Source organism: Cyrtonyx montezumae, unplaced genomic scaffold (genome assembly GCF_038088225.1).
Source record: "Cyrtonyx montezumae isolate F1298 unplaced genomic scaffold, pur_monq_1.0 scaffold_3, whole genome shotgun sequence".
NCBI classification, from domain to species: Eukaryota; Metazoa; Chordata; class Aves; order Galliformes; family Odontophoridae; genus Cyrtonyx; species Cyrtonyx montezumae.
This window is the reverse complement of record NW_027072034.1, coordinates 58,402,213-58,424,877: the sequence shown is the minus strand read 5'-3', so window position 1 is coordinate 58,424,877 and position 22,665 is coordinate 58,402,213. Positions and strand designations below refer to the sequence as shown.

The 22,665-nt window shown below is 38.6% G+C and overlaps 1 protein-coding gene across 1 annotated transcript in view; it reads left to right on the top strand.

The window, feature by feature from the left end:
• The window catches only part of SIM2 (SIM bHLH transcription factor 2), a 54,294-nt gene that overhangs the window by 5,766 nt on the left and 25,863 nt on the right, over positions 1-22,665 (top strand). The window contains exons 2-4 of the mRNA XM_065741695.1: positions 612-694; positions 2,745-2,834; positions 8,322-8,430. Coding sequence (XP_065597767.1) covers positions 612-694; positions 2,745-2,834; positions 8,322-8,430 — 282 coding nt within the window. The remainder of the gene's footprint in view (positions 1-611; positions 695-2,744; positions 2,835-8,321; positions 8,431-22,665) is intronic.

Here is a 22,665-nt window from a genome sequence, read left to right as displayed (position 1 = left end):
GTTTTGTGGCTGTACTGAAGTTTGCCCCGTTAGCAGCGGTGAAGGTTGTCTGGGCTGAAGGGCTGTGCCTCCACCGCACGAGTTTTTCCCGTGTAGAAGGGCTCCGAAGGGCTTAAGACCTCTTTACTCCTTTCTCTCCAAAAAGTAGGCATTACGTGGATGCGCCTACACCTCCGCTGGTGCTAGCATCGCTGCTACCACTGGCTCTCATGTAGGAAATGCAAATAACCAACTAAGCAAACAAACAAACGAAACCCCAGGCCGAGACGGCCAGAGCACCGCTGCGCACCCAGTCCGGGTCAGCGGGGCCGGAGTTCGGCACCGAGCCGCTCTGCCCGCTCACGGACGATGCCGGCGTGGCTCTCTCCGGGGCCCTCTCGCTGCGCGGCTGCCGTGCCCGGCCAAGCGGGCCGCCATATGGCGGGCGGGGGGCACTCCAGGGAAAGTGGGAGTCCCCTTGGAGGCATTTCCACACACAAAGAGCAGTTTCCTTTCCTGCCGGGGCGGGGGTGGGGGGAGCGGGTGGGATGCAGGGAGTTCGGGGACGGCAACGGGAGGGAGGGCGGTCGGGCTCCTCGCCCCGCTCTAACCATCTCCTCGTTCCCTCGCAGGTCTGGGCGACGCCTGGGGACAGCCGAGCAGGATAGGGCCCTTGGATAACGTGGCCAAGGAGCTCGGATCCCACTTGCTTCAGGTAGCGGACGCATTCCTCGGGGGTGGGAGGCACATCTGGGGTCGATCTGCTGGCGTTAGCACCTGAAAACACAGCGCTCGAGTCCCGCCGATCTGCGCTGGAGCTCTTCTCAATCCTCACTATGTGGGAGAATTTAGGAAGTCGCAGTGCGTGCCAGCCGGAGGAAAAAATAATTATTATTACTTTTAGGTCTTTTTTTGTGTTGTTGTTTTTTTTTTTTTCCAAATATGTGGACTTTAATACTGCGAGGATTTTTTTCCTCTCCTGCATTTAAAGACCTAGTAAACCGTAATCGTTTAACGGCCGGTTTTACGGCGGGAGGTTAATTTCTGGTCATAGAGCCGGCGTTGTTTTCACCGTGAGCTCGAGGGGGATATAAAAGCTCAACAGGCGCTCTGTGAGGGGCTCGAGCCCCTCTCCGACGGGCGGCCCACTCAGCCCCGGCCCCTCAGGCTCAGGGGCGGCTGTGATGTGCGAGGTCGTCTGGAAGTGCAGCTCCCACGTACTTCTGTCAGGCTTCAAGCTGCAGGTTCACAGCCATCGGTCTGCCTTCAAAATCCTTATCAAGCGACGGCACAAAAGTTGCTGCTGGTGCACTTGCTCCCCCGTCAGCCTGGCATTAAATAATATATGTTCATCACCTGTAATACTCATTTTACCGTTCACTTATTTGCGAATTACATCAGCTTAAGGCTTTCATAGCAGCAGCAAATTTACTGTAGGCTTTCTAAAGGGTTCTTAGACTGAAACTTTATAAGGGATGTTTCAGCTTGGATATACTTTTCTGTAGGGGAAGGTGGACCTGTAGCACTGTGTACTGGAATGAGGGGAGAACAGCCACAGGACAATCGCAGGATGACATTGTTTAGTTGAAAAGTGATGTTCAAAGATGCCATAATTTATCTCTCATTGTAATATTGCTACAAAAATTGCAGTCTAAAGAAGAATAAAAAAGCAAAGGCAAAGAGTAATCTGGTTTCAATTACATGCTGCAGAGTCAGTAGGCCAGAGAATAATTTGGAATATATATTTTTTTTATTGGGGCAGCAGTGTAGGAGCACTAAGTTCAGGATTTTATTGCTTCCCTCCTCATTTAGTAACTTAAAATATGAATTAAAATTGGTGCATGCTATATCTATGTACTGCAAAAAGGACTTTTATAATCCAAATATCTTTTCCAATAATGTTCACGTGTATGTATTGATCGAGGCTTCCAAAATTGACCAAAGATAGTAGATACTTTCTGACTGAAGGAATCAGATACTCTTGCAAGAATACCTGACTTTGGGCACGGAAGAAGCAAGGCACCCCAAATCAATAGGACACGTGTCCTAATCTTGGCCAGTTATTTTTTCTTGCATTAATGATACATGACACAGTCAAATTTCATTTTTTTCTTACGTAAGTATTAGTTACCATCCACTCAATACTCCCATCAATAAGAATCTGCATCGCATATTACCATTAGCTGAGGTTCCCAAACTCTTGGCATGTGAGTAAATGAGCTTAAGTGTCTTTCTTCAGGTGTGAGATAATTTTGAATGTTGATTTAATTACTTTTTTTTTCTATGTAAGTTCACCTCGTTACTTAGCAAACAGTCCTGTCTTCAGAAATACATCAATAAAAATATAGTCAAAGAAATTCAAAGCATTGCTTATGGTATCATTAAATATATTGTAAATAGTGGTAAGCTGCATCTGCCAATTATACCATAAAAAATAGCTACTGTAGTACTAGATTTTCCCCTAAGCACCACATAGCTCAGGATTTGTTCTAAGTACTAAAATAACCAGAATCAACAGGAGAATGTTAACTTAAAGTGAGCAGTAAAGCTCGCATCTGTAGGGGGAATGAATTGGATTTCACAATGTGTGCACATATAGAGTTTGTAGGAACAGCTTCAGATAAAGGTTTCTATTTCTGAACTATGATGTTTGCTGCTCTTTAAGCTGGGAAACAATCTTAATCCAAAAGACTTGGAACAATTTTTCACCATAAATGGTTTAAACAGAATGCTTTCATTTTAACCTACATATTTCTCTTCTACAGACTTTGGATGGCTTTGTTTTTGTGGTAGCATCAGATGGCAAAATAATGTACATCTCAGAAACAGCGTCTGTACATCTTGGCTTATCTCAGGTAGGACTGATTTATTTTGTCCATCTGTTAAATGTGGACACTGCATTTGGAACCTAGCAGTAGAATCTGGATGTTTATATAGAAAGTCATCACTTTTTAGGGGTATTTGAAGCTTCAACTTCATTTTCTGATGAATGGCCCTACTTAAATATTCAGTTTTCCTATACTTACAACCACATCACGACTGTCTTTATGTCTTTTCTTGTTCATTGTATTTTACTCCTCATTACCTTTAAGAAGGGTAATAAATAATACGATATTGCAAATTAAAGATATATGTAGAGCTTGAAACACAAACCTCTTGCCTGTGTGGTAATGCTATATGACTGAAATGAAGTTTAGAATTCAAGGCTATATGTTTTAGATTGTGTAAGATATTGAGACTTGCTATGAAATAGAGAGGAAATCTGATGTGGAACATGAGTTTTATGGTAAATGTTCTTTAGGAAAAAAAAAAAGAAAAGGGGGCAGATTTATGAGCGTTCGCATGGAATTCAAGGTAGTTTTTTCTGAGTTTTTCCAGCTCAGTGGTCTTTTCAGTAAAGCGTTTTATATGGTTGTGATAGAACTCATAAAACTCAGTTTACTACTGTTCTGCACTAGAAGTATAAGAGTTTTTTATTGTTGATTTTTTTTTTCTTAGAGGGATATTTCTAATTTTTTGCCTTCTTGGGATAGACACAAGGGCAAACAGACTGAATTTATTGCTGTGTGCAAGTTTCCATACGTTTGTGTATAAATGTGTTGCACAATTTCATCGTTAGCACCTGATCTAAATCTTGCTGAAGTCCAATAGAAAAGCTTCTAATCAATTTCACTGGGCCCTGGATGAGACTTGCAAGAAACAGAATAGTTTCTTCAGAAGAAATTGCAGCTGGAATACTTCTCAGATGTAAAGAAAATTAAGTGAAAAAATAATAGCAGGGAGAAGAAAAAGAATGAGATGAAGATGAGAGAGAGAAAGATGTTATGTTTCAGACAAAATGTCTGGGGAACAGAGAAGGGGCCAAGTATACGTACTTTACCTTGGTATTAATAAATATTTTTGTTTGAAAAAACTGTGAAGTTCTTCAGATGTGTGTTTTCAATAGTGGAATTAGAATGAGTAGCTATGAGAAAAAACAGAACTCAATAGAGATAGATAGAAAAAGCAAATCTCATAAACCCCATTTCTAAATACAAAGGCAATTGTGATTGCTGTTTTTCTAATCTCCTTTAGAAAAAGTAATTTTGAAGATCAGTGTTCTGCACGGATATGTTCTTTTTTTTCCTGCCAACTTTTAAAAATGTGTCCAGGGAACATTCCTATTTCAAGCAGTTTGTTCAATTGAGCCTGTTACAACATAGTATTAGTTGTTTCATAACATTTAATGCATATTTAAATAGTACTTCTTCCAAATGGCCACATTTTCTTCTTTGAATCAGCAGCCTTATTAAAAGTTTGTATCCCTCTAATACATTGAAAAGGTCCACAGTGTTGCTGACCACTTAAATAGAATCATTTAGTCAGTACAATTGTTCCAAAGGACTGAATGTTCCCATCTGTCCTTGCTGGAGTATAGTCTCCGTATCTAAATAGACTCCAATAGTTTGTTTGATAAGAGCTAACTGATCTAGGTTTCATCCAGATTTTATTTGTTTGTTTGTTTTGTGGAATCAAATCTTGTAGGTCTCAGTGTTATCCAGTCATCTGGTGAAATGAAAGACAGTAGAACAGCAAATAGACTTTGCCACGCTTGAGGAGAAGGGACTGAAAGCACCATTAAGGCTTTCATTATCTACTCTTATGATCTTATGGCCCTCTGCACATACTGTGTTCCCCCTCTGTTTCACACATCTCTCAATGAGCCCTTACTGCACTAGTTGACAAAGAAAGCTAAAGGTTTTGGCCATACTGCTTTTTTAATTCAGTTTAATACGCAGCTTTAGCCAAGTATATCAATGGGCTCTATCCTTGAACTCCCCAGAAAACTATAGATCAGAGAGGACATTGAGGTATGATATTTAAGGACATGTTTTAGAATGAATTAACTGAGTGCTTCAGCAGTTTAGCAGCACACAGCTTTTTATTTATAAATCCGAAAAACAACTAAATTGATGGTAATTTTTTTGCCCACTTTTCTCATATTGTTTTATCCTCTGATCTAATTTATTGCTCAGTGCTCTGTTTTTCAGGAGATAATTTTAAGTAATGCTAGGACTAATTCTAAGCTGTTCCTAAACACTAGGAAATTAATATACTAATACTGGGATATTTCTGTACTCTTCCCTGGGTTCTAAATGACTTCTTGTTCCTACTTCTCTGGAAACCATTGGGAGTTTTGCCACTGACATCAACAAGAATGAGATTGGTCTGTAGAAGCAAATTCTGCAAGTCTCCCTCACCAAGTCATAATCCCACTCTATATTTTCAACAAGTGCTCTTATAGAGCTCCAGCCAATACAAGCTGAGACCAGAGTGATGATGATTGTAGAAAATCTCCTAGAGTGCGCATAGAAAGACCTTTTTATTAAATAATTTGACAATTAACTAGTCCACACATCAATTTCCAGTTAAAGTGCAATTTGTTTTAAAATATATATTTAAACTAAGTAAAAAGTCAATTTAAAAATATTATGCAGGATGCTCTTGGATAGCTACTACAGTAGCCTTTATCTTCTAGTAGATCTTGAATTTAATGTAAGCAGAAGGAACTTGGTGCTTCTGAATAACCCTTCACTGTAATTAAGAGAGTTTGAAAATGTCAAAACAACATTAAGTTTCACTTCTTGCAATATCAGGGAATCAGAAACAGTATTTCTGAAAAACCTACATTTTCACTTGTAGACCTGTTGGTTACATTTGTGGGTTTGGATTTTGATCAGCTTTTCCACTCAACTCAGTAAATACTGTAAATATGGATTGTTATGATCTCTAATTTCATCTAATTTCATCTAATCAACTGTCGTTGAACTGACTTGTTCTAGCTGAGATTGAGCCAATTTCTTGCCTCTTTTTTTCACATGGATAACAGATAGGTTCCAATTCCCCAAATACATCTTCCCTTTGCAGTCCAAGGACACAGAATGGAGAATAAGATCCTCTTAGGAAATCATTTTGAAAGTCTGGACCATATTCCATCCATTTTCAGGGCCCATGAGGGAGCTGAGCTTATCTTTGGCTTTTGATAAATCTTAAAATATTTAACCACAAATATCTGAACTTTCCTAGGAGTTTATTTTACTTTCATCAAATCAGTATATGAAAGGCAAAATATGTAATTATTTGCTCTAGAATCCATCTACTTAGTCCTCTGTGTTTATTATGTATCGTTTCTTGGCAAGAAAAAAACGTGCAGCTGAGTTACACATAAAAAAGCTCTTAGAAGGAAACAGCAATATTTGGTAGTAAGCAGGTATTTACTGATATTAAAAAGCTGCGTCAAGGAAGTTGGTTCAATAAGCCCAAGGCATGAGATTTTAGAAGGTTTATGAATTGAACCATATACTTCTTTTTTCAGTGTTCAGTGTTTCATTGTAGGCTTTAAAATAGTATGGATGAACTATGTGTAGCAGGAGACTGTGGTCAGTTTCAAGATTATGTATACATATTTTGGTTATTTGACTCTTACTTAGACCCCGTCTCTTTGCTGACGGCTTTATGTTTCCACTAGTATTTTTACAATGAATTCTGGTTTCAGTATTATGTGTTCACCTCCTGCTGATTTTGCTGGGCTTGCAAATGCATACATCAGAGTAGAAAATATTCCTATGTACATAATGAGAAAAACTAGTTTTTAGTTTAACAAAGCACTTTAGTTTTTGAATTCTAAGCATAAGTACTGTGATGCAAATTACATTTTCAATAAATATGTGATGTTGGGCCCGGTCCTGTGGATCCTGTGAAATAACATGCACTTCTGAGAGAGTGGTCTTTTTGAAATAGTTAGTCACCTTCAGAAAATCAAGAGATATCCATGTTACACCTCTAAGAGAGTAGACACATGTCAGTGTGGTTATAATTACACTTAGTAATAGCAATGATGGAATAAGATCTTCTGAGTTGCTACAGTTGATATTGTCAGTCAGATTGTTTGGCGTTGTATTTGCAAAAATGTCTTCATACCAAAAGGTACGAAGACCTCTTTCTTCCTCTTTCTTTATCCCCTCCTTTCTTCATCCTGCCCCCTTACTTTTTTCTGTCATCTTTTTTTCTATCTCTTCTCTACTTCTTTTCTTTCCTTTTTTATTTTTTTGCTCTTTCTCTTCTTCCTCTTATTCAGTGAAATTTTACTTTGATTAGAATATCGTGTTAGTGTTGGTGTTTTTGTTTTTGCAGGGAGGGGTTTTTGGAGAGAAGTGGGGAATAGAGGGCTAGAAAAAAAAGGTTAGTTTGCATAGTCTTGGGAAGACACATTCCATGAATAATGCAGAAAATAGAACTATGAGAAACATTTTCAGAAAGATTGCTTTGTGGGGTAGACAACTTCATTTATTCCAAAGAAAAAGCAACTCACACATCTTAGCAAATCAGTAGGATTGGCTCAGAAGAATAGGTTAAATTACTTCACCTCTCAGCTGTCTCTGATCTTGGGGGCCCAAGGCACATCAGGCCACAGTGAACAATTGGGCAGCCTGACACTAATTTAAAACACAGGCTCAAAGTATTGGTTCACTCCTTAAATCAATTACTGCATCTATCTGGAGACTTTTGTTGGTGAGTTTTATACGTGGCAAATAGAGTTCGCAAAAAGGGCATACGGTGCATGCCGCTCATTTTTTTGGGGCAACAGTTATTATGGATACAACAGTGCTAAAGACAGAAATACATTCCTGCTCAAGCAAAGTATGAGTGAGAAGAGAGAATACAAATATTTAGGACAGATCTCCTAGTCTATTTTCTGTGTATGTTTACTTAAAGCAGCAAAGATGAGCCAGTCCCCATGAAAATCTGTGGAAGTCTGTCTTTGGAATTCACTGGTTAATGTTCTGAGCTCTATGTACTACTGTGAGTTGAATTTGGTGGATGACCACTGAAAAAAAATAACACAAAAGAAGTACCTAAGTCTAGCAGTTCAGCTCTGGAGGCTCTGCTGCTATCTGAATGCAGGTGATAACTTCTGGAAACCTGTGAATATATATATATATATCTGTCTTTCTGAGAGATATTAATAGAATGTAGAGATTTTATCCCATTTTGTAGTCATCTAGCATTTCTACAGCTGCTCTAGTTTGTCACTTCATTCATCGTGAGCAGTTCTTATATGCTCAGATCATCACCAGAAATGTCCACAAATGCCCCTATGCTGCAAGTTACTTCTGAAGAAAGAATTAATTCAGTTTAAGTGGTATAATTCGGAACACAGTTTTGATACATTCAATTTATGCTTAAAAAATGGTGTGCAGTTACCTAGATACATTTTACACAGATCAGTGGAGAATGTTTTGGGGATAGGAAAGAAAAGATGGGCGGTAGCACTACTTCATGTGTTACATGTCTCTTCACAGGTGGAGCTTACTGGTAATAGCATTTATGAGTATATACATCCTTCCGACCATGATGAGATGACGGCTGTTCTTACTGCTCACCAGCCTCTTCATCCTCACCTCTTACAAGGTACTTGTGTGATCTGTGGTCAAATTACCACTGGAAAATTTAGTAGAAGTAGCAATTCTAGGCTGAGACATGACGAATTCTTATTTATCTAATGCGAGGCTATGTGTGCAAATGGAGGATGAGTATGAACTTGAAATTGTGACCCAGGACTTTGGTTTGTGGCAGTAAAGAGAGAAAGGTATTCTATACTAAGTAATGCTTTCAGTTCTGTAGGGTCCATGCAGTTTTTAACTGTTATTTAGTTTTTGTCCAGTGGCGATTTCATTTCTTTCGTTTTGTCATCAGTGCTGAGGTTGCAGGAATGTTGCAATTGTTTAGCTATGCAAAGCTGCAGCTATATGGTCTCAGAAAAAAAAAACAAACAAACACCAAAAAAAAGAATATGCTAGGCAACTTGGAAATAGGTGGTCATTTTTAGTATTAAAAAAGCAAATTTTAGTTTGAAATTTGGATCAAACTCCAGAGCTAATACTCTCCACAGCAGGAAGAGCAAAATTTGGTATTTAATATTACATTTAGAAGTTCTCACATAAAAAGTGATTTCTGCAGGAAAATAATATCCCCTTGCCTTGATGCTGGGTCACTGACTCACCAAACATCTCCACACATCCCTGTTCAGGTGCTACAGATGATTTACCCATGTGTGCCCATACAGGATGGTGCAAAGTTGGATGGACTGTCAGGGGAGACAGCAAAACTTGTACTATGTGAATGTTTGGATCAGACTGTCCACACTGGCTGCGCTCAGACACCACACATAAATATTGACATAATCCTTTGTATATTAAGTTGTTACTTCAGTATTGTTACTACTACAAAATTAACAAACACATGCTCATCTTCACACTCTCTTCTTCAGTAGCGTTATTTTCCCATGGGGCAATTCTTTGAGCTATGAAATACCAGAATGCTTTGGCTTCATCATGTGCAAAGTGCTTTCATGTGTATTTCATAACTGTTTAATCAACTGAAGCTTACCTCTTGATAGTTTTTTGTTTTGTTTTGTTTTGTTTCCTGGGCTTTAGATAGCACTCTGAAAGCAGAGGAGCTGAGGAGCTTTGGCTTTGCACCAGTTCTGTTCAAGATCAGGAAGACTTTTTCAGTTTTGCACATGCCATTTCTGTATTTGGTGATCTCACCACAGTTCTGCCCACTGTGATTCCCTCAGTGCAGAGCCATACACATTCTGAATGAAGGAAAGTTAAATGTGCCTGGGAACATGTGTAGTGCTCAGTGTGGTGTAAGTGAAAGAACTATCATAGCTGTCATCTTCTCTTTTCTTCCTCCCCAAGCGTAATCTGTAGAGTACCTCTCAAAGTCTTCCAAAACAAACTCTTGGACTCTTTTGATTCTGCTTGTTACTTCACTGTTTCATAGTTCTCTCATTCTTCTGCCAGGGATTGTTTTACTATTATTTTTGATGTTTAAAAAGTACACTTTTTCCTTTTTTCCTACTTTACTGATGAGCAGAGAGAATGCCTCTAGTATAAATCCACAACTTTAAATGCAGATGTGTTGGTATCTTGAATTAACAGAAAGTCATTTTCATACCCACTTTCTTATCAATTGCAATGCCCTCATAGTTTTGTCATATATATATAACAGTTTGACAAGTGTAGAGTCATAGATAACTGATCTGGGTCAATTTCTATGCCATTTGCAAATAAGCTTTCATCTCCTCCTGTTCTCTGTTACCAAAAGTGAGACAGCACACTCAGGCTGCAGTTCCAGAAGCTTTTTGTTTATTCAGAACCAGTTATTGCCTGTTTATTGCTCATCATCAGGTGGATGTCTTGGGATGCTTGTTTTTGCCTGTTAGCATTTCTTTACTAAAATAATCAACTCCCTCTAATTTTAGCTACTTATGGTCAAATTACCTCTTTAACAAATTCTCCTCACTGTGAAATGTAATTTGGTTCTGTTGTGGGTTAGTTTGAAGAAGATTTTACTCACAATTGAAACTGTTAGTTTCAGTTTATTTACAACTGTTTCAGTCTGAAATCCTGATGATGATTAGCTCCAGATATGTGCCTCATTCTCTGTAGCTTGCTTTACCTCATTCTGCCTAAATGCTGTCAGTTATTAGCACCAAGATCTCAGCTTTCAGTAGTGCAAAGGTAAATGAAAATTCACTTTGAAATGTGATCCATTTGTGTATGTTTTGTTTGTGTAAAATTTTGTGTAGCAAGAACATCAGAACAACAGCATCTTATTTGGAATTCTAGATTCCGAAGACAAATAAAGGAATTAAGCTGTCTTTTGGTTTCTATAGGGATTATTTCATGCAAATCTTACTTCTCTGTGTCTCTTCCCCATACAACACATAGAGCTGGTATACTGAAATGTGTAGAATCCATAGCTAAACTTTTTTAAAATGAACAGAGTGAGCAAATAATTATTTATAAATGCCTTCATTGTGGCTGTTGTTCCCATTTCTGCAGCGTGTAAGTTTGTGTTTTAGATGTAACATAAAAATTGCCTGGCCCATAGAAATCACAGCAGATTTTGTGTGCATCTTCAGTAAATTCCTGAAACCTATTTAGTAACTGAGAGGAAAGAAACATCTGTTTGTATCTCAGTACATATTCTGAGTAATTTAAATAAAATACAGAGTTTTAAAAACAGCATAGCACATAGGAAAGTTGAGTGAAAGTGGATTTATTTTCCAATAAAATGGAAGCACAGTTTTTAAAGATAATTTTTTTTTGTCATTTAGTTTATCTTTTTTGATCTCTTAAAAAGTGTCTCAATCATCATGTCATGAACTTTGTTGTGCTATAGATCTCTCCAGTCTGTAATATTACTCAGAAGTAAAATCAGTGTGACACTGCAGTCATAGCCATTCATAATACAAATTTACAGATTGGCTCTTGGATCTTTTCTTGCCCAAGATGTATTCTTCTGCTAATTCTCCACTACCTATGTATACTTAGTTCAGTTGCTATTTCTACAGTTATGTCTGGATAAGGTCTGTTACGACAGAAATAAAATCACAGGTGTGAACATTCATATCTATCCTTTGTATTCTGTTACTGGTATTAAGTAACCAGGAGTACAGGCTGTTTTTTTCCCTCCAATTTTATATTCTTTATACATTTGGATCCTCTCCCTTTATTTATTCATTTGCTTTTAGTCTTCTTCATTGTCCTTTGTTATACTCTTCAAACAATCGCTTCAGCCTTCTAAGCCGGAGGGGAAGAAGACCAGTGTGGATGAACTGGGAACTTTCGTTGAGACTCTGAGAGAAAGAGAGTCTATGTCCTCTGGAAGATGGGACAGGCTACTTGGGGAGACTACAGAGAACTAGCCAAGATTTGCAGGCAGGAAGTTAGAAAAGCAAAAGCCCAGCTCTAACTTAGACTGGCTACTGCTGTAAAGGAGAACAGAAAATCCTTTTACAAATATATTAACAGTAAGAGAAAAACTAAGGAAAATTTCTCTCCTTTACTCAACGAGGCAGGAAATGTAACCACAGAGGATAAGGAAAAGGCTGAGGTTCTCAATGCCTTCTTCACATCTGTCTTTAATAGACAGAGCAGTTATCCTCAGGGTACTTTAGCCCTGACCTGGAAGTCTGGGATAGAGCGCACCCCCCCTGTGATTCAGAGACAGTCAGAGATCTTCTCCTCCATCTGAACTGCCACAAGTCCATGGGACTAGATGGGATCCACCCAAGGGTGCTGAGGGAGCTGGCAGAGGTGATTGCTAAGCTGCTTTCTATCATCTATCAGCATTCCTGGTTATCTGGAGAGGTCCCACAAGATTGGAGGCTTGCCGATGTGACTCCCATCTACAAGAAAGGCCGTAAGGAAGACCTGGGGAACTACAGGCCTGTCAGCCTGACCTCGGTATCAGGGAAAGTTATGGAGCAGATGATCTTGAGGAAGATCACATGGCACGTGCATGGTAACCAGGGGATCAGACCCAGCCAGCACGGGTTCACCAAGGGCAGGTCGTGCTTGTCCAACCTCATCTCCTTCTATGACTGGGTGACCAGACAGGTAGATGAGGGAAAGGCTGTTGATGTAATCTACCTGGACTTCAGCAAGGCCTTTGACACGATCTCCCACAGTATTCTCCTGAGGAAACTGGCAGCCCGTGGTGTGGACAGGTTCACTCTTCTCTGGCTAGGGGGCTGTGCCCAGCAGGTAGTGGTTAATGGAGTTTAAGTCCAGTTGGCATCCTGTTATGAGTGGTGTCCCCCAAGTGTCGGTATTGGGGCCCATCTTGTCTAATATCTTTATTGGTGACCTAGACGAGGGGATTGAGTGTACCCTCAGTAAGTTTGCAGATGACACCAAGTTGGGAGGATGTGTCAAACTGCCTGAGGGTAGGGAGGCCCTTCAGAGGGATCTGGATAGGCTGAACAGCTGGGCTGAGCTCAATGGGATGAGGTTCAATAAGACCAAGTGCCGGGTCCTGCACTTTGGCCACAATAACCCCATGCAATGCTATAGGCTTTGGGCAGAATGGCTTGAAGAATGTATAGAGGAAAAAGACCTGGGGGTGTTGGTTGATGCTTGGCTTAACATGAGCCGGCAGTGTGCCCAGGTGGCCAAGAAGGCCAACGGCATCCTGGCCTGTATTAGAAATAGTGCAGCCAGCAGGAGCAGTGAGGTGATCATCTCCCTGTACTCAGCTCTGGTACGGCCGCACCTCGAGTACTGTGTTCAGTTTTGGGCCCCTCACTACAAGAAGGACATTGAGGCCCTGGAGCGTGTTCAGAGAAGGGCAACAAAACTGGTGAGGGGTCTGGAGCACAAGTCTTATGAGGAGCGGCTGAGGGAGCTGGGATTGTTTAGTCTGGAGAAGAGGAGGCTCAGAGGAGACCTTACTGCATTATACCACTTCCTGAAGGGGGGCTGTGGTGAGGAGGGTGTCGGCGTCTTCTCCCAGATAAATAATGACAGGACGAGAGGGAATGGCCACAAGTTGCACCAGGGAAGATTTAGGTTAGATTTGAGGAAACATTTTTTCTCTGAAAGAGTGGTCAGGCACTGGAATGGCCTGCCTAGGGAGGTGGTTGAGGCACCATCCCTAGCGCTGTTCAAGAAGCGTTTAGATGAGGTGCTAAGGGATTTGATTTAGTAGTTGGGTAGGGATGGTGATAGGAGGATGGTTGGACTAGATGATCTTGTAGGTCCTTTCCTAATGTACCTATGAATCTATGAATAATTAAAAAAGATACATTAATTTTAGAAGTACAAGGCTTCATAAATCAAATCTTTTTAATTTTTTAAAACATAACTTATAGTCCCTAATGTTTCACGTCCAACAAGGCACATCTTCAAACAAAAAGGTCAGTTACTTCACTTTTTTTAGAGGAAAGGGAAAGTTCTTGAAGAATCACATTCTTCCAGGAGTTTGGATTTCATAGCAATACTAAATGCAGTAACATTTGTGAAAATGAAAATAGGTAAACTGACCAATTGACATCTGTTATGTCAGCTCTATTCAGTTAAGTCCAGTGTGCTATGGACATAAGTTATGGTAAGGAAAGCTTTGGGGCCAAGAAACTGGAAGGAAATAATTCTAAGAAGCAGAAGACAAAGCTCAGAGTGAGTTCCTTCACTCTTTCATGCTGTGGCAAAAAGGGTGATGGAAAATATGCATATAAACAGGTAGTATTGAACAGGAGTAGACAGGGTAAAAGGTGGCTGACTGCATTCTTTGTATGGTGCTGTGAAATGAACACTGGATTCTTCTGTATAATTCTGTTGTCTATTTAAAAAAAAATTGGAAAAAGTACAGTAGGAAACCACAAAAATGATTGAAGGACTAGACAGGCTTATAATGAGGGATGAAAGAATACCATCTGTTTGGTTTATCAGAAAGAAGTTTGGGAGGTGACTTGATTACTGTGTATGCATACTTCCAAGGGAAGAAAATACTGGGAACAAAATAACTGTTGTAAAATAAAAATAAAAACAAAAACAACATATCAAGGACCAATGACTGTGAACTGAAACCACAAAAGTTCAAATTAGAATAATGCATACATTTACAGCTAGGGGTTTGATTAACCACATGAATAAAATAGTGAGGGAAGCAGTGGTTTCTTTCTCTTTTGATGTCTTCAGATCAAGTGCGTGTGCATTTTATAGAAAATAAATTTTAGGAAAACATAAGTTACTGAGCTCAGCACAGGAGTAAGTAACTGAAGTTTAATTAAGTGCAGCATACAGGTTAGATCTGTGATCTAATGTTCCTTTCTGGCCTTTAAAGTCACTAAGCTATGACTCAATGAAAATCATAAGCCCCATGATATGTGGAGGCTTTGGAGAATCTCAACTTTAACTTATGAAGTCTTTAAGTTACTTTCTTACTTTCATGACCAGCTCAGAATATGTAAAGCAATATGTACTGATCCTTTGCTGTGAAAGAAGCCAACAGCTGGACTGTCTTTGTGAGGGTGGCTGGGGTGGGGAAAAATGTTCTCTCTCATATACACATTACAGTGTATCATCTCACATGAGTCTTTAGGCTACCTTTGCACTTCTAAGAAAATAAATCCAATCATATTCAAATATTCAATAAATCCAATCATATTCAAATTCAATAAATCCATCATATTCAAATAGGCTGGGTCAGAAAAAAAAAGATGAAAGGAAAATAAAGGAAAGAAAATGGAAAAGGAAAGGAAAGAAAGGAAAGGGAAGAGCAGAGAAGAACAGAGATAAGAAGAGAAGGAAAGAGAAGAAATTAAAAAAAAAAGAAAAATAATTTAATATCTTTTCCAAGTGATGTTTACTGGCAGTGCTTAGATTTCAGATGACTTCATTGGTCCTTAACTTCTTTCCAAATACTGCTTAGTACATTTCCAGTCTGAGGCATGTTACTGTGTCCTGGTTTAGTTCTGTACCTGTGAATTCTTACACCTCAGTTTGGCACTCCCTATATCACTCATATTTGTTACATAGGTTGATATGAGCACCCCTGGACAACTGTCCTAAGATACGCAGTACTTAACTAACAGAAATCTGAGAGCTGTTCAATGGTGTATTGCTAGGAAACTGATTTCTTAGCTTATGGAAAAGTTGCTTTGATATATGCTGTCTTTCCTGGAGCATCCACAGTTCTGGATGCTCCTCTTTTCTGTTTCTTCCAGTAGTGGAACTAAATGGGTCCATTAGATGAGATTTTCCTGCTGGAGCAGAAGGTAGTAATTGAACAGTGCTGCTGTGCTCTAAATTGTGGGGATGATAGGTTATCAGCAGTTATTCCATCTTGGAAGTTTGGAAGGTTGTTACCCTTATGACTGACTGTCCAGACTCAGTGCATGATGCCTATCTTCCTCTGCTTAGTGCAAAAACCTAATATGTAGTTGTGCCCATGCAATTTCTGCCTATTCAACAGTAGCTCCAGAACATCTTGGAGGCATGAGGAATTCACCTCTTTTTCCTCCTCACCTCACGTCTACGTGGAACTAAATGTCAGTCAGGCTAGAAGTCTGATCTGCTACAGCTCAGCAGCAAACCATTCTGGTACTAACATGGTGGGCTGTACAGTGATGGAAATGTTGTGAAGCAATTAATAGGTACACTGTTCTGAGGTGATAAGCATTGTCATTGTATCTGAAGTAGTCTGACTTTCAGGGGCTGAATGTGGAGGATCGTACCAGAACTGTTATCTACAGTTGCAAAGATATGAGTTTACTGGGAAATGCTTTACTTCCTGAACCATATCTGTAAGAATAAAGCAGGAAATGTTTGTATGAAATATCAGGGTAATGAAATCTGGGTATGACTAGTGATCTGTCATCCCTGCAGCTGAATATAAGCAAAAGAAATAAGAGATATTTGCACTGCAGTTTGCGCAAGACAAGCAAGCAATACCGAGAGGCATTTGACATCAGACAGTGCTCTTCCATATGTGTACTAGGAGCCAAATGATTTGATTTAGTGTCTTTTTTTGTTTTCATGTGGATTTTTTCTGGGGCTTCAACCCTTTAAAACATCTACAGCTTCCTAACTTTGCTGACTTGTACATCGAGGCACGGTGTACTAAAAGCAAGTTATTAAAATAGACCAAATGAAAGAGGGATACTGTAGCTATCAGACATACTAGTTGTCTGATAGGAACTGAGTAATTCTTCTATGACTTATTATAATCATAAAGTAGGTAACACGAGGAGTGTGGAATGCACTGTGTCAGACTCTCCAGCTTTCCGGGCACTGTTTCTCTCCAGCTAGGATGTAAATACCAGTCCATGCTTCTCCTCTTGAGAAACACCATCCTCCCTACTCACACTTTCTTTGATACCAAAATAAGGGGATAAACAAAAAAAATGTCCATTTGGAAAGATATTTTGTCACACTATTTTAAAGGACAGTTTATCATAATGATCCAGTTGCTAATGTTGAAGTTGTTTTAAAGTAAGGAAATCTAGAGAACATTATTATTTTGGATGTACAAAAGTAGAAGAGGGAAGACTGTTGGGATCCCACTAAAAGCCTTTCTTTTTTCCAATGGTAATTTGCAGAACAGTACAGAAAGAATTGAGTGCTTCAGAATACAAGTTAGAGTTTGCCTTTTGATTTCCCTCTCTAAAAAAGTTTGAAAGCATCACTTGTGAGCAGAAGAAGATAAGGGAAATGCTAGCAAATGCTGTATTTGGATCACAGAAGTAATAGTTGAGACAATTTACTCTCAGCAGCACTGACAGGATTCTGGATACTGTTAAAGCACAGAACAAACTGTCCAACTGGAGAGGAAATTTGGGCAGCTTTTGCAAGCTTGGAACTCAAAGACAAGGTTAACAGCAGAACAGATTTCTTTCTATCATAGCAAGAAGATTACCAGAACAAACCAATTCTGCCCACAAACCTCAGTTGCCAACTTAGTATTTGCATAGGAACTTGCTATCTGTGGAGATAAAATCTATATTTTTGCAATATAAGACATACATATTTTATCTTTCAACTGGCATCTCTCATTTATTAAAAAGATGACTGAGTATTCTCAAAGATATACACTTCAGCCTGTAACCTGCATGTGTATATATGATGTTTTGAGAGAAACAGCATTTGGGAAAAGGGAAAGTAAATAATCTGTTTTTTCTCTTTTACTTGGAATCCAGTTTTGACCACACATACCAAGTAAGAACAAGGAAATGTGGTTTTCATATATCCCTTTGCATGCAGTATTTCACTTCACAGAATAGTTGTATTCACAGACTCACTCTGGCACTGTTCTTTCTGGCACAGTGATAATGAAGATGGTGGTCAATGTGCAGCAGTCTTGTCGGTCTCACTCCTGGTTTTCTACTAGCTCATTTGAAGGTTCTCCACTGAACTTGTCTGAGGGAAATCATCCAAATGTATGTGCAAGTGCCTTCTTACTCTGACCTGTTGGTCAGTCCTGGATTCCCTGCTTCAAGGACATCCCTAGAACTGTGTAAATCCTTCTACAAGTATCTAATTTGCATACTTCTGAGGATGCTTTTACATCTTTCTTGTTCTAGAAGTTGGGGTCACCTACATTCAGAAATAAGGTGCTGGCATTTGTGGCATTTGTTTCTCCTGTGTCTCACAAAATCTGTAGCCTTGTTATGCTAAAAAAAAAGAAAAAAGAAAAGAAAAGAAGCTAGCCAAGAAGCTTACATGCTCTTTGAGTCAGTGGTGTGCTGTGTGGGACCCAGATGCTTTACAGATTGCACAAGAAAAAGAGCAGAACATGTGCAACTTTTATAGTATAGAGGAGATAAAATGAAAATAACCAATGGAAATGGTAAAAATATGCAGTGTTTGGGGGATGGGCAGGAAAGTGTCATCCAGACATGAACTTCTGTTATGTATGTTTCCGACCTGTAAAACAATTCGGCAGGGACATGGTGCACAGTTTATCACACATTCATGCTTTGACACCAAAGGAATGTGTGTGCACTCTGAACAAGTCGTGGGAGGGAAGGCAGAAACAGGTAACAGCGTGCTTCAGTTTAGATGTGCCATTGTGAAATAGTTTCTTTTTCCCATACTTTAACTGATTTTTGACATTACACACAAGCTGTCCTACAGAGCCAACAGGAAAAAAGATTTAAATTGATGTGGCACATCATTAGCTGTGACAAAAGCTCTCATTTTTAATGCTATATTGTAATCTTCCATAGTGACAGACAAGGCATACATTTTTAAAACAGTCAGTGGTGCAGCAGGTTGCAGTTTATGTACATATGTATGTCAATTTACACTATGGTTCTATATAAAAGTTATGCCATATTTTGGTAATGTTTAAATCTGAGAATGTTGGGAAAGATATGTAAAACAATAGCCTCTTCCTTACTGAAAATAAAGGCATGAGAGGTGAAGCTATGTAAAAAAATAAATATAATGATCTTTTCCCAGTCCACAGTACAAGCAGCATGAGAAGCAAAGAACTTTTTGACTATTTTCTTTCCAAAGAGAAGAGATATGGAGAAGAAAGCAAAGAGGAATTTCACAGTTGCACCCCCAGGGATGGATAATTCAGAAATCATAATTTCATGAAAATGCTTGGAGAATCCTGTTTGACAGTCTTGTGCAACATACAAACATAAGTGAACATACACACAAATTCTTTATTCAAAATAGCAAAACTCTTTTTGTATACCATGATATTTATGCTGTTTATAATGGTAAAAGGCACATATCTGTAAAATCCAAACAGGCTATTTTATTCTTAATCTGTGCCAAAAATGTATAGCATGATATAATAGGAAAGGAAAAGGGATAACTGAGATGGCATCCTCTGTAGAAATGATGTTAAAAGTGGTGAGAAAGAAATACATCTTTGGTATGACCAGAAATGACATCTGTCTGCATTCTCATTTGCTGTACTTCAGCTCTGTGAAAATATTAGTGCACAGATGAGTAGGGGTAGGACTTGAATTAGGCCACTATCTCTCTGTGTCATTTATAGCTTTTATGTAATTTACTCAGCTAAGTTGTAGCAGCACATCAGAAAGGAAGACTTTGTAAGATGACTAGAAGTCATATAGTCATATATTAGAGGAACAGAAACATTTCTCCGAATCTGATAAGGAAACACAATTTGAAAAATGAAGAATGACAAATCTGAATTACTATCTTGGACGTGAATATATGCTCTAAATTGTAGTGCCTCCCCTATAAAACTCATAAATGATACCTCAGAGTTAGTGCCTATTAAACTATTTGATAGTAGACAATCAGAAAAGTTAGGATCTCAGTAGCTTCAATTAAACTCTTCTGAAGAAGATAATAGAAAATAAAAACGTTAAAAAAAAAAAAAAGGAATGGAGTAATCTGCTAGAGGTATATAATCATGATGACAAAAACTGGTGTTTTACATGCATCTGTTTTTATTTCCAAGTATTACCAACCACTCAGATCAGTAGAACTTTGTGGAGCAATGGGGAGAGGACAATCACTTTCAAATGTTAAACATTGATACAAGGCAACAAAAACCCCCGGAAATTTGCTATCATGAGTAAATCCAAGCTATAACAAGTACTGGAAATGACTAGAACAGAAAATAAATAGACTTGAGATCACATTTCACATAACTGTATCAAGAAAAGTACTATGCCAAAAATGGGAGAGTAAACTTTAAGAAAGAATCCTAAAGCCCCTCTTTCCATCTCTAATTCCTGTATTAGATAAACACAATTTGAATAAGTTCTGGGAAATGTTAAGAGCTGTATAAAGACACTTGGTCTTCTTTCCAAGAAGCAATCACGAGAGCATTTCAGGATAGTTAGCAATTTAAAAGTAGGGGAAGAGGCTTCTTTTTTAGCTATATGAGATGTTGAGATACTTTTTAACTTGTCTTCTGAAAAACTTGAACAAAAGAATGTACAAACTTTGAAAAACTCACTTATGAAGAGAAGGATCGATCTTCCAACTATTTTTAGATTGTTTAGGAGAGGGAAACAAGTCACATTCAGATAGAGATAAAAATAGATACTGATACGAAGGTAAGGGTTAAGGTGGGAGGAACAGAGCCATGCTGCAGTATTCGCATCCATATAGAAAGCTGCACTAAAAACTTTTGCAGGGATACACAGCTGTTTCTCAGAATTATAGACATGCAAGGGCTGGAGAAGGTGTAATTAGACAGATACATTTCATCATACGTGGTGAACCTTCTGGTATAGTAGGTATTTGAAAGAAATGCCACTAAGAGATTCAACTGCAGTGAAATTCATCATGCAGTGCAGCAAAATTTGCCCTCTCCATGCAGTGGCTGCTCAAACCTTTGAAAACTTGGCTGGCTGCTTTCAAAACGGATGCTTAAACTACTTGGATAGGAAAAGCAGAACACCACAGTATTCTCAAAAAAACAGCCCGAATAACCCTCACTCCCCACTCCCTTTTCCTTACACAGATGCACACATTCACACTCATTCACATTCTTAACCTTGAAATTTTGTGGACTTCTCCTCTGGCATTAGCTGTATAAGAATCATCTACAGTTCCCCACATTTGTTTCTATAGTAAGGCATCTCCATTAGTGCTTATAAGAGTTCACCTTACTGCATTGGGCAAAGTATATGTAGAAGTATACAGTAACACTGCTTGTGACATTACTAACATAGTTTTATTCAATTCATCTTCAATTATAGCATTGTGGCTGGGTTTTGAGACTATTTCATGAAAGTCTCATATCAGTCAGGTATAGCGAATTTCACTCAGTCCCCAGTTTAAAAAAATTCTTATTGTATTATATTCTTAACATATAATTATCAATATCCATAGAGTTTGAATGGATTACTTTTTGTTCAGTGCTTTATGTGGGAGAAAAAGAATTAAAACTGATTGTTACTGGTTGCTTGGTTTGTGCCAACTCAGCTGGAAGATCTACTTAAGAATTTTTTGTCTACTCAGTAGCATTTTATTTCCTATCCTTCATTTGTTGATGCCTGCAACATATTGGTTTAGTCTTTTCTCTGTAACAACAACAACAACAACAACAAAAGGCTGTATATTTCAGTTTAAATAAGTAGTTTCTACATTTATACATATATCTTTACATTGTTTTTAACACTTAACACAAAGGTGTTCACTTATGCATCCCTTATGGTAATGCATTCACGGAGTTAATGTTTGGAATAATTAAATACAGTGGTTAAGTTTCCATTATTAGACAAGCATAGGCATTCTCTAACACTTAAAGAAGGATACTTTTCTTCAGTATTATTTGTTTGCTAGTGCTTTGCTTACCTAGTTACACGAGTTAGCAGTATTTCAGAACTTAATTGACATTGATAAAATCATTTGACTGATAAGATTCTTAAGTTACATTCACCTTTTATTTGAGCCTGAAGTATTCAATTTATATTTATTGTTTTTCTTGCTTTATTCATTTGAGACTTCTGCTGCATCCTTCAACATTTCCAGCCATTACACTTATTCAGCAGAAACTGGCCCTTTATGCTATAGGCATTTTTCCTCCTTTGTGAACACTTTTTTATTTCTAACGTCTCTTCACATTATTGTTATTAACCTCTGTAACAGGACAGAGCACGTGTTAGTAATCATTCTTCTTGCAGCTTCTCTGACTTATTCTATTTGAATACGAAGCTTCTCTCTTTTCTTTCTAAACCTTGGAGTACCCCATTTGCTGTCTACATTCTTTCCATCAGAGCAGGCACCAAGTACAGCCTGGATGTGATTAACTCAAGTTTTGCATTATGATGACAGATGTGTTAGCATCCAGCAGGATATCAAGAGTCTTTATTTCACAATCACCTTAACAATGACAAATTTTCTTCAGTTCTTTTTCACTTTGCTACCTGCCTTCTGCTGCGCTTAAGGGCACTGAGGATTCACTGTCAGTTTATATGATCCCTAATTCACATTGTTCACATTCGTGCATTTTTAAATTCTTACTCTGAAATCAAGATGAGAGATGCAAAGTAGTACCTACAGATTATCCACTGGGCTCTATGAAACAACCAGTAGCCTTAACCTGCCATATAACAAACCCTGCTCGCTGGTTAAAAACGTGGTGCTCTGCATCCATCTACATTAGGGGGCATATTGCTTTACTAAGTAATTCTGTTATGGTTGTTATGGCCCAGGAGGTTTACTTATCATCAACACATTTTAATTCCTTCAGCTTCTTCGTGTTTAAGAGCAGTATGCTGGGTCCAGGTTCTGCTTGGCCACATGAGCTATCACTCCTTTTGCTTAGTTACCTTCATGCCATCTAGCTCAATTCTCCAAAGCAGGAGCTCCTATATGAGACCCTGGTCACCTCAAGGGTAACTCATTCCTC